The sequence below is a fragment of the Dermacentor albipictus genome, chromosome 8 (genome assembly GCF_038994185.2).
Source record: "Dermacentor albipictus isolate Rhodes 1998 colony chromosome 8, USDA_Dalb.pri_finalv2, whole genome shotgun sequence".
Lineage (NCBI taxonomy): Eukaryota > Metazoa > Arthropoda > Arachnida > Ixodida > Ixodidae > Dermacentor > Dermacentor albipictus.
The window spans coordinates 68145128-68164508 of NC_091828.1; the positions used below are offsets into that span (position 1 = coordinate 68145128).

Here is a 19381-nt window from a genome sequence, read left to right on the forward strand (position 1 = left end):
GATTACGTTATTAGAAGATTAGTAGCACCGGCCTCGGTTGCTTAGTGGCTATGCCGTTGCGCTACTAATCTCGAGGTCGAGGGTTGGATTCATTTTGGAGTGGCTGCATTCCAATGGAATCGTAATGCAAAAAGGAAGATCATGTATATTTCGGTGAACGTTCCCGAACTCAAGCTGATCAAACTTAATCCGAATTCTTCCACTTCGGCGTGTCGCACAATCAGATCGTGGTTATGGCACTTAAGATCCCAGAATTATATTTCTTATTTTGTACTTCAGAAGCGTAATTCACTAATCCAGCTTAACGTGTGAAATAGTTATCTTTGGTGTACCTTTTGACTAAGCGTGACGGCCGTCACCTCAGTTAACTCAGCACGTTCGCTCGTAGTGAACGCGGTGTGCTCACCAGCTTTGTGCACTCCAGCAGGGTAACCGCGAAGACGGGTATGAAGCTGAACTCGAGCGACGCGAACCCGACAATGATGAACGTGAGCCACATGGGGTAGCCGTGCCACGAAGTGCTCGTCACCTTGCCGCATATGATAATCTGCGAAGTGCAAATAAAGTGTCCGTACATGTCGAACTGTTCAGTATGCAGCTCAGAGATTGATCGTATCAATTCAGCTTGCTTTCTAGACAACCTTTTTGAAGGAATTATAGGTAATCAGGTGTTTGAAAAGACCGATAATCCGAACCACTTGCTCGCGGAGCTTTACTACAGGATATATATATATATATATATATATATATATATATATATATATATATATATATATATATATATCCATCGTGCGAGCAATGCAAGCGGTTATCGGTTTCGTCATGCTTTAGTTATCATTCAGAGCTATAGGAAGCATAAGACATTGTTGAACAGCTCCAGATGCCCTTCCTTATTGCCGTGCACAATTCATATATATATATATATATATATATATATATATATATATATATATATATATATATATATATATATATATATATATATATATATATATATATATATATATATATATATATATATATATATATATATTCATGTATATATGGGTCTCTGTCTCTTAAACAATACTTTTTTAAATACAGGCATATTGCGTAGGGGCTGTCGAGTCCCTCGGGTGGCGCCGGCTTGACCAGGTCATACGCGGACCCCCTCAAGGTATCGGAGCTTGACCAAGTGCGTCACCCGAGAGAGTCCAGGAAGACACGGGACAACGTAACGAGCAAAACGTTCGCTACGTAAAATGTGGTCAGCTCCACAAGCTGCTCGTAACGATGGGCAAAGGCTCAAGCTGCTGTTCGTGATGGGAGCTGCATTTTTATAGATCTCCGCGGACGCTCTCGTCTTGGTAAGGGAGGGAATCATCACTCTCCGTGCTCGCGTCCTAACGCGACTGTCGTCTTCTTCAGGCCTAATCGGTTTGTCTGACCACAAGGCTGAGTGCGGGGCGAGTGGCTACGTGGCCAGCTAGAATGAAAACAAACAAAAATGATTACACATACACAGAAAACTAGGAGCACAAGGGACGACTGCCAGGTACAGCTGTCAACACAAGGGTTCCTGTATATTTGTTTCTTTCACTTTTCGTCTCAAGTTGGTCAGAGGCGCGCGTGAGGGGGCACTGGGGCATAGCGATACGCGCAAGCTCATATTCACAAGCGCGCGCGCGTGTTCGAGTTATGCCTGCTGGTAATACTGGGTTTCTGGAGTTCTTTAACTGTACAAATTGCCACCATTGCTCGAGGATATAGCTGGAAGAACATGGGGTAGTTTTTGGCAACGCGATACGAGGGTTCGTCACAAAGGCGGGTATAATGGAAGAAGACCGCGTGTGAAGGACGAACTCCGAATGAGCTCCGGGTCTTGGAACACCTCACAGCTGATCTTTTGTTTCTACAGCGTGCTTACCACCACCAGTCGACGGATCTTGACGGGTGAAATCTTTTGAGACCAAGATCTGCCAGATCCGGTGAGACCTCGGCCCTTGGACATCTCGAGGCGAGCAGGCCGCAGCGCTAGGCCTAACGTAGGCGCCGCGATTACTCCGCAACAGCATCGCGTGCCGCACATGTCCATTGCAGTGCTACCGTGACGATGGCTGCCCGAGACCCCCTGCCTGCTGCAGCATTGGATGAAACCACACCAGCCGCCGCTATGGATCAAGAACCGACTCAAGACAACGAAGACGGGACTTGGTTTCTCGTGGCCCGAAAGCGCAAGAAACAGGTCCAAGCTACGTCGAACTTGCCACCCAACACCAAACCTGCACCGCAGGACCACCTACATCTCACATTGCGCAATAAGAGCTCGCAGCTGCCCCCGCTACCGATCGACGACTTGAAATTGGTCTTCCGACCGAGAGATATATGGACTGAATCTCGGTGAGTGGTCGCAGCACTCTATATATAGCCAGAGCTATAGGCACAGCGGCTCAATTAAACGAGAGCACGCTCCACCAGCTAACCATCCTCATAGGCCGAGAGCAGAACGTCGCAGTGGTCAGCACACCGGACGAAGAACTAGCGGCAAGACTGCAGCTGATCAAGTCTATATGCCTGGAAAACAAGCCGTACGAGGTTCAGGCCTATGTGGCTGCTCCGGATGCTTCCTGCACAGGAGACATCTCCGGCATAGAAAAGAACACAACCCCGACAACGCTGATGACAAATATCCGATCACCGATGGCTCAGGTCCTGCATGCAAGAATGATGGGAAATTCAGCCACGGCCATCATCACGTTCTCTGGCATTCGGGTTCCCCGGTACATCTAATATTACGGAGCAGAATACCGGTGCTACATTGATAAACCCCGACAGCAGCTGTGCAGCGTGTGCCTCTCCACGGATCATCGAGCAGATGTTTGCCCAACCCCGGATAAACCCAGGTGTGCTGCGTGCGGAACTTCCAACCCCTCTGAAGGACATGATTGCACGCTGAAATGTTTTCATTGTGGTGGTGAGCACCCCGCCACTGACTCTCGATGTCCTGTAAGGCAACGCAAACCCTTTAAGAGCCACGTGTTCCGAGAGCGGCAGAAAATGGCGGAGCAACAACTCCAGCACGACAAGAAGTCCAGCAAGGTAACGACATTCAACGGTGCGGCACCTGTGACTACTGATGCAACACGTGGTCGTCCTCGCTACCGATCCCGGGGACACAGCCAGTCCCAAAGTCGCAGTGGGTCCAGGGTCCACAGGCCGTCCAAGGACCAGAAGCCACCACGTGGTCGAAGCCGATCTGGGAGCCGCAGCCTGACGCAGCAGAAACAGCCACCGAAGGAACCTCAGGCCGGGTGGACGAAAACGCCCGACCATCACACCAGGAAGGCAACAGCGGTGAGTTGGTCAGCGCAGTTTCCCCCTGTTTCTTCCTCCCTTCCTTCACCTCCGTCCGCACAGCAAACAAACAAACAATACAGTCTCCCACAGCGACGCTTTCACTTACCCAGACACACACACTCGCACCTGAGAAACTCCTTCACAATTCCTGCATCAAACAAGAAGTGTGCGAAATGATAGAGGAAATGGCGACTGTTTTAAGTGCGGAGATGCACAAAATGAAGGAAGAGATCGTGGCTGATGTCAAGCACATGCTACAACAGGTCATACAAGAAGCCATGACTGACATGAAACAATTCATCAGTGCAACTTTTAGCTCAACTTTCAGCCATCAAAACGACTCACTTCCACATGACACTAACGCTACTAGAGAACCAAGAAGGTCACACCCTTATACCCGTCCGGCTCGTACAACAACACCTGCCCTCACCAGCGAGACAGTATCAACCAATCATGGCCAGCAAACCTAAGAGGTGCACTACCACCACCTTCCGGATGTGGCAATGGATTTGTAGAGGGTACCGAAGGAAGAAAGGTTCCCTCACACAGTTCCTAGCCACACGTCGTCACCCACCAGACGTTATAGCACTTCAAGAAGTACATTGAGCTCCCACACTCAGTGGATACAATGCATACACCGACAAGCATGACACCACCAAACAACCACTAGCTGCCACCCTTGTGTCCAAACAAATCACAGTGATAGAGCACACGCTCGACAGCTCCCACATTCCGCATGTGCTCTTAGAAATTGTACCTTGGAATCGATATGAAACCAGCTTGTTTTTACCTAATATCTACAGTGCACCCAAATCGCGACGAGACGACTTCGGACAACTTTTTTCGGCCGCCAGTAAACAAGCCCAAAAATTGATTATTCTGGGAGATTTCAATGCGTCCCACCCAGCCTGGGGGTACCAAACAGAAACTACAAAAGGCCGCTGTCTAGCCCACGCCATGAACCTTTATCAATTCACTCTGCTGGCAGAACATGACAAACCAACCAGAACAGGTAACAGTGTAAGCAGGGATATCTGCCCTCACCTAACAATGGTCAAGGGGTTGACTCAATGCTCCTGGAACAGCCTAATGGAGAATCTGGGCAGTGACCACAGCATTCTAGCCACAGACGTCCAACTGGTGGTCATACGCACCCCAGAACGTTCAGTTAAAATAACGAACTGGGACACTTTTCGCCGCAACAGAAGCAAATCTGAAGAAGACGACCCGCCATCTCTACGCGAATGGACACAACAGCTACAAGCAGATTTTAAAGCAGCCACTAAGCAAATTGCTGCAACAATGGAGACACCGGATGTGGACAGACATCTGCTCCATCTCTGGGATGCTCGAAGAGGCCTGACCAAACGATGTAAGAGGCAGAGGCACAACCATAGACTAACCGTAAGAATCGCCCGGATCACAGCAGAAGCTGAAGAATACGCCACCAGCCTCACTAATAGCAATTGGCACAGCCTCTGCGACCGCCTTAATGGCACAATAAGTAGTTCCAAAACGTGGTCTCTCCTCAGAGCACTACTCGACTCAACGCACACAAAAACGCACACAACGAACACAGTCCGCACTATCATCCACAAAGAACAAATGAATGATGACGCGCTCCTCCAAACACTGCAACAAAGATACATTGCTACAGGCCACCGACCGGAGTACAAAGACTATCCACACGATGAAGACCCCCAATTGGACGGTCAGATTACAGAGACAGAAGTGAGGGCAGCCCTGCACGGCATAAGACGAAACACGGCGCCCGGAGCAGACGGCATTCGCTATGCACTGCTACGCAACCTCGACGACCAGGCCATACGGCAACTCACTGCATACTACAACGACAATTGGCAAAACGGAATGTTTCCACAGGAATGGCGACACGCCGACATCACCTTCATTCCGAAACCCGGGAAACCGCTGTCCCTCCAAAATCTCAGACCCATTTCCTTGACTTCGTGTATTGGCAAACTCTTCGAGCACGTAGTTCTAGATCGCCTCCAGGCTCACCTCGAAGCGAACCAATTCTTTCCCAATACCTTATTCGGCTATCGACCAGGTCTGTCTGCGCAGGACATACACCTAGAACTTAAGGAGGATGTTGTGGATGGTCCAAGTAAAGCGCAAACAAGAGCCATTCTGGCATTGGACCTCAAAGGATCCTTCGATAACGTCTCACATGACTTCATTCTAAACAACCTTGCATTCTCCCGATGAGGAAAGCACATCTATGATTATGTCCGAGCCTTTTATCTGACCGAACAGCCACCATCGCCCTAGGTGATATTCAGTCGGATATCATAAAACTTTCCGGCAGAGGGACTCCCCAGGGTTCGGTTCTCTCACCCACCCTGTTCAACGTGGCGATGGCAAAGCTACCACCGCTCCTCGACAAACTTCCGAACGTGCAGTACGCCCTGTATGCCGATGATATTAGAACCTGGGTGACCACAGGGTCAGACGGCGCCATTCAAGACGCACTACAGGAAGCCGTAAATATAGTTCAAGAGTATGCAACAGCCGGAGGACTCACATGCGCAGTTGAGAAGTCGGAACTTCTGCTTGTATTAAAAAAAGCAATAAGGCCGACATTCCACCAGCCACCAGATTGCATCTCAATGACAACGTTATTCAAAGTGTAGACAGACTACGTGTATTAGGCCTTCACATACAACACAATGGGAAGGCCCCACCTACCCTGCACATACTCCACCAACAAATCACCCAAGTAACCCACATGATAAAGCGCATTACAAACCACCGACAAGGACTAAAAGAAAAAGACATACTCCGAATAGTGCAAGCCTTCATAATTAGCCGATTAACCTACCACCTCCCCTATGATAATCTGACTCAGACTGCGATGCACCAGATGGACACCCTCCTCCCTACGGCACTAAAGGCAGCGCGTCTACGCGTCTACACAGCTCCTACTACGACTGGGGGTGCACAACACCATCCGCGAACTTGTTGAAGGTCATTTTCACAGCCAATTGCAACGTCTGCAACGAACAATGCAAAGGTGCCACATTCTACCCCGGCTAGGATACCAAATACCAAGAAACCCACAACAGGAAAACTGCACTCTTCTTCCGCTTAGCATTCGCAACACAATTCACGTGGCCCCAATTACCCGGAATCTGCACCCTGACCGTCATAAAGGTCGACGAAAGGCAAGAGCACAAGCCCTGGCTCGCCTATTTGGCGATGACAAATCAAACACTCCAGTCCTATACACCGACGTCACCCACTACCCACAGAAACATGCCCTATGTCTAGTCCGTACTAGATAGTGCAGACATTCTAAGAGCGTCGGCCGCGCTCAACACTGTGGGCAGTGGCACGGCGGAAGAGGCTGCTATTGCCCTAGCCATCGTACACGCTTCAACCATGCCGGCGCTGGATGGACCTATCACAGTGGTCACTGATTCTCAGACCGCCTGCAGGACTTTGGCACAAAGGAGGGTGACACCCTACATACACCGCATCCTTACATCATTACACCCCACAGTGTTACACAGGGTGCGTATCGTCAGGACACCGGCACACGCCTCTCTCCATGGTAATGAACGCGCTAATTCGGTAGCCCGAGAGCTCGCTAACCGGGCGCCATCGGAAGAGCTGTCCAACCCAGACGACGCACCGACAGAACCAATGAACTACACTGAAACTCTACAATATTACAGAGATACCAGGAGACACTTCCCTCTACCACATAATTCCCTTAATCAAGAAGATGCCGTCGCGTGGCGACAGCTTCAAACTAATTCATTTCCCTGCCTCTTTTATCTTCACCTCTTCCACTCCACACAATATCCCTCATACTGTCCCTATTGTGGAGCAAAGCCCACAGTATATCATTGCACCTGGGAGTGCCCACACCCTCCGGGCTACTCCCCTTTTCCTTCACCTTCACCTTCCTCCTGGGAGACTTCGCTGACCAGCTCAGACCCGCAAGAGCTGCGACGGCTGATCCGGCGGGTACGCGCAGTGGGGCGAGCCAATGGGGCCCTGAACTAAGGGCTCCACCCTACGAGGAAGTCGCCCAAACTCATGATAAATGAGTGTTTCCTCTCACTCTCTGACAAAGGCGAGCCGTAAGATATACATTAATTGTTCCGGAATGTGACGCTTACATAATCGCGCGGTGTCGGCTCCTACTCGGAAAGAAACTTGTGAAGAAAAACAGTCAGTTGCGGAAACAAACTACGCGCTTGCGCATTCTGCATCGGCGTTCATGAGCTATACGCCTCGCGATGGCCAAGTCATTATGGCGTTCAACCACTCAATACGAGGTAGCGGGTTCCTTTTGCCGGCCGAAATCAGACCGTGGCGGAATGTAAAAGTCCTCGTGTATTCAGATTTTGATGCGAAGTAAATAACCATCGGTGATAGAAATTAAATCCCCACCCCATATCAATACGGGGTGCATGTCATATAGACCACGGTTTGCTTTTAACGTTGAGTGACATCATTCGAGCAATCAATAATTTGTCAACTACGTATAGCATTATCTACATTGTAACATTGACATCCCGTTGCCTCGGAGATGTCCACTTCACGCCTAGATCAGCCGTACCTATCCTCTTATCATCAGCATCTGCGCTAAAAGGTCATGGGACCAAATTTCAGAAAGGTTTTCGTTCGTATAGACTTTGTCGTTGGTCAGCCGCCTTTACTATATATAACTAGACCACTTTGTCGCCATCGTTTTGGTGCAACGTCTTCTTTCATGCACAGTTTGAACAGTAACGTGAACAATAAGATTAGTGTCGTGATTTGTCGGCTCATGTTCGTAAGAAACACTCTCATGTACATGAAAGAAGGCTTTATGAATAAGGGCCCTTACAATAGGCCATGCCACCATCTTCTGCCAAATTACCGATGTGGCATGCACAACTTTTTTTCACTGGCTCTCAAGTCAACAGTTCCCGTGCCATCGACAGCAATCGCTAATTTTTTGACACGTGAAGCATTGCAGTGCCGCTCGCTTGCTGCCTGAGTACACTTTAGCAAGAAGCCTTTAATGCAAGCGGCTGTGCCGAGGGTGGTTCGAAGCACGTCGAAGTTCGTCTATTTTTGCATTGGAGAGTGTGGCAACTGTGCGGGTGCCCCAAAACCACAGGGCCTTCGAATACTCGACCCGCCTGCCTTCGTCTCTGCGACCTGCATACTCACAGCGATGACGAGCGGCACGACTGAAGTCCAGCAGAACTTGACGAAAGTGCTCGGATCGCGATCGGTCATGGCGTGCTCATCGATGGACAGCCTTCGCGCACCTGTGGAAATGAAATATACGTGTTCGAGTGCACAATGCATGGTGCCCGCAAGAGCATCGATCGGCACAGACAGTGAAATTTCAAGGGATTTGGAGCTATAGACTTGAAGTGCCCAGGTTATAATGAAATTCAGTCCCGCTGGCATCCTTGGCAGCAGTGAACGTTCAGTCAGCACTTTCCTAGATGGCTTTGTGAATGATTTAAAAAAAACAAGTTAAAGTTTAACTAAAAGCTGGAACACCAGCTTTGTTTAGTATTTTAGTAATAGAGCAGTTCCTGCCGAATGATACGTGTTTAGGCACTTACCAGTCTGCAAGAAGTGCTCTGGTGCACGATATGGTGAACAAAAGTAGTGAAGTTTCACAGCTAAAACTCGGTCTAACGACACCCAATTTTACGAAGTTCCCGCTCTAATGAAGCAATTTCGATTCCCTTGCAGGTGCCCATGTGTTTCAATGTTGTCATCAACTCGAATTAACGAAACCAACTGAAAGCGGTAATTTCTTTCTAATTCTGACACATACGGGTTTTTATTTGAGCGTGCGTTCAAAAACTACCGCGTGAAAATATCTAGGTGCCCTAGTCACACCCCGAGCTTTATTCTGACCAGGCTGCACGCCACACCCATGCACGGAACAGCACCGCCTCAACACTGAACACCAATACGCACGACCTCCGAACTACACGTGCGTTGCACTACCATTTGTTCTACGGTGGCGGGAAGTTCCCATGTGAACTTGCTTTGGTATTTATGAATGTGTTAAAATGTTGTTCCACGTCTTTTCCTTCCACTCACTTCACTTGACTCTTTCAAATGCTGCACTGGTGTAATCGTTATTTGCTGGGAGTCTGGTAAATATTAAGCACACGTTAGTCTTCGGTATTAGAGGCCCCCTCCCCGCCTGAACTTTCCTCCCGTCGCTATCTAAACACTAAACGAAATTAAATAGTTGTGAGTTTCCCTGAATATCGCCTAGAGGGTATGTCTTGCTGGTACGCGTTGGTGGGTAGAAAGCCAACCAGTGTTCCTGAACAAAGCTACCTCTTCAAATAATGTAACTCAAGGAGTAGCAATGTACAATCTGCCACAGCTCACCTAAAATAATTGTGAAAATTAAATACAATGCGCAACGCTAACTCTACTCAATTATAAGAGCATCCCCGCATTGTTTGCTTTGAAATTATGAGCAACTTGAACAGCGAACACGAATAGGCTGCTTAATATGCACAAATGAGGTCGACTCTTGTGGATGAGAGCTTCTATTTTGGAAACACTGAGATATTATCTATTTCTCAGAGGGCCATCATAAGCGGGCACGCCGCTCCATCTGGAAGGTCATGTAATAACCAAGCTCGTCTCCCATCGCTGCACGAGCCACGTTCGGGCTGCCGTATGACGCCCTTTTTGCGACTATTTCGCTATTCGCAGGTTGGACAGAACGTCCAATTTGGGGCCATGATATCAGAAAAGTTTTGCATTAGTACAGCTGTCCTTTGAGTGTTGAAGTCTGCTATACTAGTCTATATAGTTCCAAGTGCGACAACAAGCACATGAACCTAGTAGGTTACGCTCGCTCACCGTAGAACTGAAGGATGACCACGGACTCAAGCGCTACCATCAGGAGGCGGAAGCCCTGGCCCTGTGTGTGGGCCACCACGGAGACAACGCTGGCGCCGCCCTGCACATAAAGAAACGATGAGGCAAAGGCTTCTCATCACTCAACGGAAGTGTCACTATTAGGGGAAGCTTAAGTGATTAAGGTGAGATATTGCAAGCCCTGTTTTCAGGCGGCCCATTTCCGGCGAAAACCTTACAGCCTGGCCTGGTAATCTGGCGATTACAATCTGGCGAATCGCGTATTCCAGGGACTTAGAATGGGCAGGAGTCCAAACTCTGCCTGCGTAATGTTATGCGCCCGGGGGATATCGTCCTTTTATTGTGGGACCGCTATTTCTAAATCTCCTTGATTTGGGTTCCTGGTCTACTATTCTGGACATTCACATTCCGTCATGTTGTCGAATTCGGTAACGGCGACGTTTTGAGCCGACCAGAAGCTGCTGTGGGCCTCTCTAATTGGCTCAAAATAAAGCCATTTCCCAAATCGACCCCATGGCGGAATTCGGCCATATGTCCAGAATGGTACATCAGGCAACCATTGCTCTCTCTGCGATACCCGAATAAACTAAATCCTTTGAGAAGTTAGGTACCCGGCTGATTATCGTTCTTTTTCGGGTGTTAACACGTGCTTCACTCACGCTGCTGCAGCCCACGGCGCTTATGATGAACATCAGGCTGCAGACCATAAAGTGCGCGGCTGTGCGGTGCCGCAGGATCAACGGGTACGGCGCCGACAGCGCCTCGATGATGATGTCGGGGACAATCAGCTGCACAGAGGAGCGGTACGTGGCGGATTACCGAGATCACATGCACGAGCACGCACGCACACAGACACATTGAATAGAGTAAAACAATATCGGGCATTGTTTTGCAATGACCAATATTCTTGCCATTCATACACGTCCGTCTGCAGAGTGGTGCAAGTATTTCATTTATTTATTTATTTAACGTATCCTAAGGTCCAAAGGCAGCAGAAAGGGGAGTTGGTTACAAATGATTAGGCAATAAAAATGAAGCATAGAAAATTCCAGGTGTCCATAGCTATCGCCTAAGAGACGCGAAGGCGAAAGCCTAGTAAAGTCTGCTTTAATTCGCCTAATTTACGCTAATCTTCCTTCATCCACCTTAACCCTCATTCTACATTTTAATCCACCATGGTCCACATAATCCCCTTTATCCACCTTAGTCGACCTTACTACATCTCAAACCACCCTAATCAAATCCCTAAGCTATCATCAATTTGCTGATCATTAGTCATCTATTACACACGACTGGTCATGCTTAGGTTCATTTCTGGCCTTCCTTGGGTCACGTGATATTTTATGCACCTCACAACGCGACCTTGAAACAAAGATCTAAGGCTTTCGCTTTATAAACTTAAAAAAATTCTAATTATGCAAGGCTACCTAAGGCATTCTTGAACAGGTGGTTGTCTGTGATGTGATGTTTTTTGTGCATGATATGAGTGAAATGAACTATCATTGCGCAGGCGATGTCAACTCAGTGTGCAGGATCATGAAATATGATATCTCAAATGCTCAAACGAGATAACCTAAGACGTGCAAGGGGGTTGACAGTTGAAGGATTTCGTGAAAGATATATGGTCGCTGTTCTGTTGCACTCAGAAATAGTGAAACAGACATAGTTATCTTGAGTTATCTACACGGATGTATCCGTAATTGGACACTAGGGGCGCTATAACGCAAAGGTATTGATAACTGTTTGTGTTCATTCCTGCAATGAGCCTTTTACGATTGGTAAAAATTTCTCTGGCTCATCCCACTTCGCCTGTCTGTCACGCGACATCACGAAAACCGCGAAAACTATATGACGTGTACACATTGATTATGCATGATTAGAGCGAACAAAAGGAAAATAATTATTGCCAATTCTCCTTTTTTGACATGAGCCCGCCGCCACTGGCAAAAAAAATTTAATGCTGTGCCCACTTCGCCTGTTTGTCACACGACGTGTCAAAATTGCGAAAAATGACCACGTCAACGTGACGTGCACGCAATAAAGATGCATTCCTCGCTCCGATAGGAATAGAAGATAGCTGCCTACTAATCATTCGGACACTGGGTACTGGGAGCTACCGGGATTGATGAATTTATTTGCGTATATTAAACGTTTTTGCCGGACGATATCACGTTGTCAAGTCCTTACGGCACGTTTGCGACATCGCTGTGTCAATTCGAGCTCGCTGAGGATCGGCTTCAGTGGCCTTTCTAACCTTCCGTTGCACGCCGCCGCAATCTTCGACCAACCACCGCAAGCTAAGCATGCGTAAGTGGGCCAATGGCAGATGCCGGGACCACCCTCCGCCATGCGGTTGTTTACTTTCACCGCGCTAGCTCGGTCCTACCAAAAGCCTCACTGATGCGTGCTCCTCGCCTTTTGTCAGTTGACTAGGTAAGAAAAACCTGTCATGATAAGACATGCTACTCGTTTTGAAATCAAATAAATGTGACTTCCTATAAACTAGGAGAGCGTTTGACTTGTCGACAACGCAGCGGGTCACCGCCCGATGCTTGCGTCGGCAGTTTTGTCAACTTGACGTCATAAGAGTAGAATAAAAACATACTTGAAAAAGGCTTACCTTACAGGGCCCCATGTGTGCTACGAGTTTACATTGTTCGCCGACACAGACTACGAACGGTGTGCAGGAAATAATTCTAGGGCATGTGAGCAGCTTAAGGTTTCTTAGGCTGGTGCTGTGGGTACAGAAGCAGCTTATGACATACGTTGCGAAACACTTTGTAAAGGTCCCTAAAAGAAAAGTCCTAAAAGAGAAGTGAACATGTATGCTTCTTCAGTCCTGAGCGGCGGTGACGAGAACGTAGGTCGTCGCAGGCTCTTCAGTGTACTCACGAACTTGGGCACCATTGTGGAGAGCAGCCATAGGAGGTGCACTTGGCTCCAGATCTCCGGGTCCGGAGCTAGGCTCACGGCTTGCGGCGTGATGCTCACGATGAAGCTGGACCCTGTGTTAGTCGTCAAGATAAATGAGGGCCCTTCAGCAGGCAGTCATCGTTGACATTAAACAGTTCTTATGCTGGAGGTGCCGTGAATACATTTTTATAGATAAGTTTTAAGTTTTACGGAGAAGCTGTCTATGGCTAGGATCTGAAAAAAAGAAATAAACGTGTCCGAGATGCTGACAAGAACAAATCATCATGTGGGCCAATCCGGGTGATTATGCAGAAAGGGTCCAAGCTCAATGGCACGTACCCCTGTGGGCTCGATGCGTGTCGCAACGCCAGTATATATATATATATATATATATATATATATATATATATCATCAGCCTGGTTACGCCCACTGCAGGGCAAAGGCCTCTCCCATATTTCTCCAACAACCCCGGTCATGTACTAATTGTGGCCATGCCGTCCCTGCAAATTTCTTAATCTCATCCGCCCACCTAACTTTCTGCCGTCCCCTGCTACGCTTCCCTTCCCTTGGAATCCAGTCCGTAACCCTTAATGACCATCGGTTATCTTCCCTCCTCATTACATGTCCTGCCCATGCCCATTTCTTTTTCTTCATTTCAACTAAGATGTCATTAACTCGCGTTTGTTCCCTCACCAAATCTGCTCTTTTCTTATCCCTTAACGTTACACCTATCATTCTTCTTTCCATAGCTCGTTGCGTCGTCCTCAATTTGAGTAGAACCCTTTTCGTAAGCCTCCAGGTTTCTGCCCCGTAGGTGAGTACTGGTAAGACACAGCTATTATACACTTTTCTCTTGAGGGATAATGGCAACCTGCTGTTCATGATCTGAGAATGCCTGCCAAACGCACCCCAGCCCATTCTTATTCTTCTGATTATTTCTGTCTCATGATCCGGATCCGCAGTCACTACCTGCCCTAAGTAGATGTATTCCCTTACGACTTCCAGTGCCTCACTGCCTATTGTAAACTACTGTTCTCTTCCTAGACTGTTGAACATTACTTTAGTTTTCTGCAGATTAATTTTTAGACCCACTCTTCTGCTTTGCCTCTCCAGGTCAGTGAGCATGCATTGCAGTTGGTCCCCTGAGTTACTAAGCAAGGCAATATCATCAGCGAATCGCAAGTTACTAAGGTATTCTCCATTAACTTTTATCCCCATTTCTTCCCAATCCAGGTCTCTGAATACCTCCTGTAAACACGCTGTGAATAGCATTGGAGAGATCGTATCTCCCTGCCTGACGCCTTTCTTTATTGGGATTTTGTTGCTTTCTTTATGGAGGACTACGGTGGCTGTGGAGCCGCTATAGATATTTTCCAGTATTTTTACATATGGCTCGTCTACACCCTGATTCCGTAATGCCTCTGTGACTGCTGAGGTTCCGACAGAATTAAATGCTTTCTCGTAATCAATGAAAGCTATATATAAGGGTTGGTTATATTCCGCACATTTCTCTATCATCTGATTGATAGTGTGAATATGATCTATTGTTGAGTAGCCTTTACGGAATCCTGCCTGGTCCTTTGCTTGACAGAAGTCTAAGGTGTTCCTGATTCTATTTGCGATTACCTTAGTAAATAGTTTGTAGGCAACGGACAGTAAGCTGATCGGTCTATAATTTTTCAAGTCTTTGGCGTCCCCTTTCTTATGGATTAGGATTATGTTAGCGTTTTTCCAAGATTCCGGTACGCTCGACGTTATGAGGCATTGCGTATACAGGGTGGCCAGTTTCTCTAGAACAATATGCCCACCATCCTTCAATAAATCTGCTGTTACCTGATCCTCCCCAGCTGCCTTCCCCCTTTGCATATCTCCCAAGGCTTTCTTTACTTCTTCCGGCGTTACCTGTGGGATTTCGAATTCCTCTAGACTATTTTCTCTTCCATTATCGTCGTGGGTGGCACTGGTACTGTATAAATCTCTATAGAACTCCTCAGCCACTTGTACTATCTCATCCATATTAGTAATGATATTGCCGGCTTTGTCTCTTAACGCATACATCTGATTCTTGCCACTTCCTAGTTTCTTCTTCACTGTTTTTAGGCTTCCTCCGTTCCTGAGAGCATGTTCAATTCTATCCATATTATACTTCCTTATGTCAGCTGTCTTACGCTTGTTGATTAACTTCGAAAGTTCTGCCAGTTCTATTCTAGCTGTAGGGTTAGAGGCTTTCATACATTGGCGTTTCTTGATCAGATCTTTCGTCTCCTGCGATAGTTTACTGGTATCCTGCCTAACGGGGTTACCACCGATTTCCATTGCACACTCCGTAATGATGTCCACAAGATTGTCGTTCATTGCTTGAACACTAAGGTCCTCTTCCTGAGTTAAAGCCGAATACCTGTTCTGAAGCTTGATCTGGAATTCCTCTATTTTCCCTCTTACCGCTAACTCATTGATCGGCTTCTTATGTACCAGTTTCTTTCGTTCCCTTCTAAGGTCTAGGCTAATTCGGGTTCTTACCATCCTATGGTCACTGCAGCGCACCTTGCCGAGCACGTCCACATCTTGTATGATGCCAGGGTTAGCGCAGAGTATGAAGTCTATTTCATTTCTAGTCTCGCCGTTCGGGCCCCTCCACGTCCACTTTCGGTTATCCCGCTTGCGGAAGAAGGTATTCATTATCCTTATATTATTCTGTTCCGCAAACTCTACTAATAACTCCCCCCTGATATTCCTAGTGCCTATGCCATATTCCCCCACTGCCTTGTCGCCAGCCTGCTTTTTGCCTACCTTGGCATTAAAGTCACCCATTAGTATATTGTATTTAGTTTTCACTCTACCCATCGCCGATTCCACGTCTTCATAGAAGCTTTCGACTTCCTGGTCATCATGACTGGATGTAGGGGTGTAGACTTGTACAATCTTCATTTTGTACCTCTTATTAAGTTTCACAACAAGACCTGCCACCCTCTCGTTAATGCTATAGAATTCCTGTATGTTACCAGCTATATTCTTATTAATCAGGAATCCGACGCCTACTTCCCTTCTCTCTGCTAAGCCCCGGTAGCACAGGACGTGCCCGCTTTTTAGCACTGTATATGCTTCTTTTGGCCTCCTAACTTCACTGAGCCCTATTATATCCCATTTACTGCCCTCTAATTCCTCCAATAGCACTGCTAGACTCGCCTCACTAGATAACGTTCTGGCGTTAAACGTTGCCAGGTTCATATTCCAATGGCGGCCTGTCCGGAATATATATATATATATATATATATATATATATATATATATATATATATATATATATATATATATATATATATATATATATATATATATATATATATATATATATATATATATATATATATATATATATATATATATAAGTAAGAAGGCAGACTACAAAAATGCAAAAATAGGGAAGGTACGAAAATAAAAATAAAACATAAAAGAATGCAATAATAAAGAAATATAATAAAATAAAAATGACAAATGCAAAAAATTAAAACAAAGGACGAAACAAGAAATGAAGTTATGTGTTTGTGCCTTTATTCAACCAATAAAGCATAACCACCATACAGAGCTTAACATACCTATTGAGCAATACAGCTTCGCTGGTCTTCAATCTTCACATAGTAGAAGGGCTCTGAATTCTTTTGGTGACGACCATGCTTTGGCGAGTGCTTTCATAGTACGGGGAGAAATGTGGCAGACTCATTGCGTTGCTGTGTGTGTTAATGACGTCGTTCATCAGCATATCGGCGAAATAATGGATAATTCGATTGTCGCCTACGAACCTTAAGCTTAAGCCATGTGACGCGCCATGTGACAGCGAGATTTTAAGCCTAATCTTAACCTTAAGCTTAAGCCTTAAGACGCGCCATGTGACTGCGAGATCTGAAGCGGTGTTCTCGCTACGTGACATTGATTAGAACTAGGTCACGGGCAAGTTTCGAGGAGGTTTTTTCGTTGCAGCTGTTTAGCGCGATGGACAATATTAACGAAGAAATGTAGAGTGCACATGCTGCTCTAAAATGGTGAACGTGGAAATTCCTCGAACTCTAGTGTTGGAGGTTTCAGGGTACAGCTTCTACTTTACATTTGACATTACATACCATGTGATCTATTCTTTGGTCTACGCCAAATTTACGTCGCAAAGAACTGTTTCTCCACTGGGCTTCCACAGCGCACCGGTATCGCGCACAATCAAGATAAATGATTATCTGACAGGACTGTCGGAGCAAATTCATTGTCGGGAATGGTAGTGACTGGATTAGGGAGATACTAAATAGTTTTGAAGCAATATCCCCTGCTGTTGACAACTGTACCTCGGGATCGCATGTAATTATTTGAACCAATATACTACACTCTAAAATATGTTCACACCCATTGGGGCGTACCTCGGTAACAAACAATAAGCGTCATCTCCTTGCTTGCGTTTCCTTTCTTGAAAGCACTGCACTCGCTACTTTCCCGTCAATAATATGGTATGTCACGCTCATAACACGCACGCCGTTCGAGATCTGGAACCATGCCAGTCACGCAGCGTTAAAGAAAGTTACACTGGAAGCATAGCACGGGAAGGACGATCGACAACGACTGGACAGGACAAGCGCTTGTCCTGTCTAGTCTTTGTCGATCATTCTTCCCGCGTTATACTAACGCTTGTCCTGTCTAGTCTTTGTCGGTCGTTCTTGCAGTGTACCTATGTATTACCAACCAGCCCAAGCTGAAGTTAAAAGGGAGTTTTAGAATAGGGGCCCTAATATTTTGGGGCCCCAAAGAGCTTTGCGGGTGTTAGCGTTGGGGCACGCAGGAGTGAAGTGGTTTAGAATAGGGCTTTGCGCTTGCGGATAGCGTCTTGCGCTGACAGCGCCACTACGGCGTCTAAGAAAAACGATTAAAAATAATTAAATAAAATATTCCATTTTATGATATGAATAGTAATTTTGACTTGCGTGTATTCGCGTTTAATTACGATATAGAGGTTATTCTTCAAGCAGCAAACAATTAGTTGTGCGTAGTTTTGAGCAACAAAACCAACTTCACGTGCCTTCACCAGCCAAGCTTAGCCGTGTTAGGCCTACGAGCCATAAAATCCACACTCGAATTCGGAATCAGCGGCGTCTAATGAATCAATCTGCATAACATACGTTAGTTGAGAGAAAGCGATAACTGCAGTCACTTCTCCTAGCTTGCGAACTTCACGCGTTACCGCGAATCGAACCCAGTTTGGTGCTAGGTTAGAGCCGTCGCTTCGATGGGTGCCGCCATGTTTGTTGACACAAAGCTGAATCTCGCGCGGCTTAATGGAGAAAAGCGGGGAGGCAGCTCGGGAGGGGGGGAGGTGGCTTCGACTCCGCCAACAAGTGCGTACTTTGCACGGCCACGTGCGCCGTATTGGGGGCGAGCTCCACCACTGGAAAAGCTGGCGTTACCATTAGAGTGACGTGGCATGAGGGATCACGTGGACACAGCGGCCGCGTCTGCTGCGGAAGAGCCGAAGCGAGCTGAAAACGAAAGTTTAAAGCCCACCTGCACCGCAGTTCTGATTAAGTGGTGAGGCTTTACCGCCTTGGGTGTATGCTTTACAACATTTGAAAGTACTATAATAGGTAGTGGCTGCCTTTGGAGGCGTGCAGAATGGTAGGCTACTGGTCGGTGCCGCATGCCAGACGTACGCAACGGAGCCCGGTGTCAGCCTTATTCACACGTAGGCACAGGGCAAGGAGCTGCGTGAAGCTTGGCTGACGAAACTTAGAACCGGCAGACAGCCATCGGCTACAACACCGGTATGCAGTAAGCACAGTCGCGAGGAACATTTGTGCTACGGTGCTGGGACTGCGCGATGTTCGGTCAGTAGCAGAAAACGCGAAGTGAGACGCTCGCCCGCGCCCGCTTCCCGACTAATGTCATGCCGCTTTATTAGGTCTATGAACTTGTTGATACTAGAGTCTGGCAAGTTCACTGGAATGGAAAGGGAGCGGTAAGAAGCGCTATAAAAAAGGCATGACATATGGTCACATTTGTGTTATGAATTAATGCCCTGGATTACGAAAAATAAGCAGAGGGAAATCGCACGCTGAGAAGACCGATAAACATACAGTGCGAAGCAACTTGTGAAATAATATTCAAATCTCCAAGAATTTAGAAGACAAAGAAACATTGTCGCCTGTTTCTCTCGCTTTATTCCTTGATCCAGTTTTGCCAGTGTAAGGTAGGAAATCGAACGCGTGTCCTGTT

At 47.0% G+C, this 19381-nt stretch overlaps 1 protein-coding gene across 3 annotated transcripts in view; it reads right to left on the bottom strand.

The window, feature by feature from the left end:
• The window catches only part of LOC135914518 (uncharacterized), a 57263-nt gene that overhangs the window by 13388 nt on the left and 24494 nt on the right, over positions 1 to 19381 (bottom strand). For all 3 annotated transcript variants that reach the window (XM_065447418.2, XM_065447417.2, XM_065447419.2), the window contains 5 exons: positions 13114 to 13226; positions 10881 to 11009; positions 10204 to 10303; positions 8524 to 8624; positions 407 to 547 (listed from right to left, as the gene is read on the bottom strand). In XM_065447418.2, the coding sequence (XP_065303490.1) occupies positions 407 to 547; positions 8524 to 8624; positions 10204 to 10303; positions 10881 to 11009; positions 13114 to 13226 (584 nt within the window). The remainder of the gene's footprint in view (positions 1 to 406; positions 548 to 8523; positions 8625 to 10203; positions 10304 to 10880; positions 11010 to 13113; positions 13227 to 19381) is intronic.